The sequence below is a fragment of the Ostrea edulis genome, chromosome 1 (genome assembly GCF_947568905.1).
Source record: "Ostrea edulis chromosome 1, xbOstEdul1.1, whole genome shotgun sequence".
Taxonomy (NCBI): domain Eukaryota; kingdom Metazoa; phylum Mollusca; class Bivalvia; order Ostreida; family Ostreidae; genus Ostrea; species Ostrea edulis.
This window is the reverse complement of record NC_079164.1, coordinates 72,115,283-72,119,889: the sequence shown is the minus strand read 5'-3', so window position 1 is coordinate 72,119,889 and position 4,607 is coordinate 72,115,283. Positions and strand designations below refer to the sequence as shown.

The window sequence follows — 4,607 nt, the reverse complement described above, 5'->3', positions numbered from 1 at the left end:
GAAAAACAATTACTTTGAACAAGTCATAAATGACATTTAACTCGGAAAAACAATTGCTTTGAACAAGTCATAGATGACATTGAACACTCATCATTTTATGCATTGTGATCTTCTTCACACCAACGTTATATGTAAAGGGACTGAAAATAACCGGTATGCTTCTTTGAAGATCTCGTTATCGTACAGATAAAATGACGTCATCAGTACAAAAACTGTTTTCTGTACATGTCACCTACACACACAAGCGATTGACCTTTGATATGAGATCGTCCTATGCAGCGTCGAATCACATACGCACCATTGTTGCACACGGCAAAATTAATGTGTGTGTTTAGACACTGGAGTTTCTCACCATTTAGACAAGGCTTACAGCGTCCAGCCACAACACAATTATGTCCCAAGAAACATCCTGCGAAAGAAAACATTAAGAAATGGTCAGATTGGTTTATTTACAAATAATTACAGAATAGCATATAGTTGCGAGAGAACCCTTTTGAAGGGCGATGAAAATTCGAACTTAGTCTCAAAACATAATGTGTTACAAAGTTGTCGTATTTTTTAAGGATTTTAACTTTTTAAAAGTTTTCAATCACGGATGGATATCTGCTGTTACAAAGGACCTGGTATTCAATAGTTCCTGATTTTGGTCACATGTAATAGAATGCATTACATATAAACATAAATCCTTCATACTGAAGTACTCTATTTTCTATAAACTTTGATTTCCTTGAATGTCAATCTGTTTTGTACCACTAAGAAATCATTAGTTGGAATATTCCTTTACTGTAATAACTCAAATAGTCATAAGAATTCACGCATCAATAAGAAAAGTAGAAACATACCAGGCATTTTTCGATTATCCCTGATAAATTCTTGCTGTAAATGTGGTATGCGATTTTCATGCACAATTCCTCGCACCATTGATGGCATAATCATCTGCTGATTTGGCATATTTTGCATTGGTGATCTTGAGTGACCCATCAACTTTCGCTGTAACACAAGCTCACTCTGCCAAGGCCAGTCATTTTTAAAGTCACAAAAAAATTTAATGGAGACTTCGGTCTTTTTGATTGATGGACAATTTTCACCAAGCGGTAGATTCCACATTTCGTAGACGTTTTCACCATAATGTCTTCCATATAATTTTGGTGTCCGTGATGTCACTCTTATGACGCCATTGCAGGGTCTGTACTCCGAACTTCCAGGTGCGTTGTTTTTGCAGTATGCTTTACAAATCCTGCCGCATGAATCGCGAGCAGACAGCATAACTTCTGATACACCATTGTCAGGATTTTTAACAGCTATATATGCCATTGAATTGGACATTGCTAACCTTGTATCCATAAGTGCAAATTCAGCATATATACCTTTATAATTTAGACCACGTGACTGAATTGTAACACGACCCGCATTTCTGTCTGTCTCATCCCTGCATCGCGAATATTTTGCTAAGCGATCGGTTTTAAGTACATCTTCCATTCCATACGTTTTGGGTGCGTAGATATCACCGCGTCGGTACAGGTTTCCATTAAAGACAGGGTAAGACTTGTACATTTTCTTCTCGGGTGGACGTACACATATGATTTCCACGGGAATGTACACCCACTGTCTAATATCTTGAGTTCCGTCGCAACTGAAGCGGTTCTGAACAGCATTGTCTGTTGCTGTTGTGTTGCACTCTTCGTCGTCGGAATTGCTCTGTCTAGAAAGGCTTGCTATAGTTTTCGATATGCATCTCGGAGGATTGCTTTTTGTATCACATCGTAAGTACGGTGATCCGCAATGCGGCATTTGTTTGGTACAAGTAGGTTTTGGTTTGTAACTAACCAAAGATGCAAGGCCATGAGAATAGCCGTCAATATTCCTCAATGTGGCGAATCCTGTAAGTCTCAACGGATGATGCACCGGTTCGCCGTAATCCTTGGGGTAATCTTTTGCAGGGTCAATTCCAAAACTAGCTTGTCTCTCTCTGAACTTTTCCCAAATATAATCCACGTAAGCATGGAGACTGAAAAACACGGGATCTTGAGAGGAAGTTTCTAGCTCAGCAATCTGTCCGTTTCCTCCCCCTATCCAGTTGTGAATCCCGCCATGTTGATCCTCTAGATTATCCTCCTCCTCCGCGTTCGGTGCAATGATTTCAGCGTTCCTTGTTTTATTCAGAATTCTTTGTATTCCCTCGGTTGTCCATAATTCCCCGTCGTCGCCGTAGTTACGAACAAGTGGCCCGGATGGAGTTGACCAGTTTGCATAAGGTCCTGATGTCACCACACCATTTCCGTTTCCGAAGAATTTTTCGCAGAACAATACAGATTGCGTTGAGTCTCTCAATGGTTCATCAAAATCACCGGCAAAATATGGGATCGTGACACCCGGTACTATCTGTCTTAGCGCGTTTTCAAACCTGAAATGAGTACCAAATTGTTACATGTGTTGTAGGTGTAAATGTACATTGAAAACATTGACATGTAATTGTCTTTCGATAAGTACTTCTGAATCATTTCAATATGTCTCTACATGTAAAATACACATTGTGTTACACTCAGTAACTGCATCGCGAAACACCGAAAATCTTATGTTAACATTTGTACCAGCATAATTTGTAACTAACCCCCTACCGCCCGGCAGAAAACATCAATCCTTTTCCAGTTCTTGCTCTAAAGTTGCATGCGTAATAAACTTAAAATAGAGTCGGATATCGCACTGGATTCTACTTCGAGAATTTGTGCACTAGTCACTTAATCAGTTGCTACTTTAGTTGCTTGTGGCCTCCGAGGAGTTGGGCTTCAAGAAACCATCTCCAATATTAGGATGAAATAGCACCGACACGTTAGGTAACCACTTTTTGGGCTCTTTAAACTATCTATCTATCTATTAGTATATCAAATATTATATATGTTTTCAGTATAATGCGTTTTCCAAATAATGGCGCAGGTCAACTTTGACATAAGTTTGATGTCTAACATCTGCCAAACAAAAGATTTACATATAGAAAACAGACCGAAATCCTGGCATTGGTAACCAAAACTGCACAGAGTGCAGAACCTCCCAATATTTTTTATGTTTTGTGTCCTGACGGTACTTAACAGAATTGAGCTCTGACAGAAAGGAACATAGAATATTTTGATATATTCTGTCATAGAAAATATGTACTTGGATAAATTATTCAACAAAAAACAAATTTTACGCACACTATGAGGTAAATTCTATGCCAACCCATGAAGTTTGGTCCTTCATGTGCAGAATTTATAATGGCGCCTTCATGGAGAGCCGCTATGACGTCATATCTGTTGGATTTACCTAGCTGAAAAAAAAAATCAATTATATTACCTTAATCATTTTTGCTTTTGAAAGAACAATTTCGGAAAATACAGAGAAGCTTGGTGTCTGTCCGATGGTTTCCATCATAGTCACAGACAATATACCAGCCAATTTGTTCATGAAATTGATTATATTATATGAATCCTCATTTTATTAATACAATTGATTATACTGTCTATATCGTCATGAAGTAGTTAGAAAACTTTCATTACTGTTGCTGTAATTCAGTTTCTACCTATCTAATGTATCATATTTTGCTTTAAGCACTTTAACTTCTTTGGTCACCAATACTTAAACAAATAAGGCATGGAATATTGGGATGAGGAGTAGATATTTGGCATAATTACCCGAAGTCGTTTTAACATATTGACGGCATGGTGGTAAGCGTGCCTCTCCTTTTCCGTCATCATTCGGTACTCCTTCCTCCATCTGTGCTCAGAATTAGGATGAAAAACATCTATCCCGTCCCCAAAAAACACCTGTGGAGGGGGGAGAAAACTTTCAATGAAATGTGTCTCCTCCGCAGTCATATTGCTACCCTGATTCAACATGGCTCGGTTGCATGCTGCTCTTTGCATACATTTCCAGTAAATTTTGGCGCCAATGCTGCGTTGTACATCCGTCTTTCTGTAGTAACTATTAAAACAGTCCTCCACATCGCCGGGCGTCGTCATTTCTTCAATCATTGAATATCCCAAGCGAAATGCCAGAATTCCAGAAAATAATATTAAAACATACATTTTTATGTTTTACGATTACTAGAGGTTGATTTTTGCTTCTAGATCAATGTCAAGATGACATCATGAAATTTGCTGTTCGCGTTTCATATCACGTTATAACGTCTAAATAAAACCATGTCTAGTATTAAGGGACATGGTATACAAATTATATATACTGTCACAGATATTCTTTACAGCACGTTTTCGAAAGACAGAAATCAGCATTCATAAATCAGCCATTGATCAGAAAGAATATTCTGCCGGTAAGCCTTCCGAATTTCTCCCGAGTTTGACCCATATATGATGGGCGACAGGTTTAGATCCATTTTACAACCCCCTGTCATAATGAATAACTCAATCGGCCAGGGACAGTTTTTAACGTAGAATCCATCATAGAAATCATATCTAACCTCGATTTCACAATACATGTAGTAATGTTTTATCAAATGGACTTTATTCTCTGAACACTTCGTTTCATAAGAAAACGGTTTTTTTTTTGTTTTAAATTACGCCCAAATTTCATTGTAATCCGAAGTCAAACATTATCATGAAATAAATTCCAAGCCA

General features: G+C 38.1%; 1 protein-coding gene across 1 annotated transcript; it reads right to left on the bottom strand.

Moving 5' to 3' along the window:
• Positions 1-200: 200 nt before the first annotated feature.
• LOC125676025 (uncharacterized) lies at positions 201-4,061 on the bottom strand. Its single transcript, XM_048913950.2, has 4 exons — positions 3,669-4,061; positions 3,192-3,304; positions 843-2,404; positions 201-409 (listed from the first exon to the last, which is right to left on the bottom strand). Exons 1-4 carry the CDS (start codon positions 4,059-4,061, stop codon positions 201-203), a joined length of 2,277 nt encoding a protein of 758 aa, XP_048769907.2.
• Between the last annotated feature and the right edge of the window lie 546 nt (positions 4,062-4,607).

Bases quoted from the DNA above. Each gene is read 5' to 3' on its own strand.
- LOC125676025 (XM_048913950.2), bottom strand. From the start codon at position 4,061: ATGTATGTTTTAATATTATTTTCTGGAATTCTGGCATTTCGCTTGGGA. The intron at 3,305-3,668 runs GTAATTATGCCA...TTTTTTTTTCAG, and splicing joins ATATGTTAAAACGACTTCGG to CTAGGTAAATCCAACAGATA. The intron at 2,405-3,191 runs GTGCGTAAAATT...TACTCATTTCAG, and splicing joins CATAGAATTTACCTCATAGT to GTTTGAAAACGCGCTAAGAC.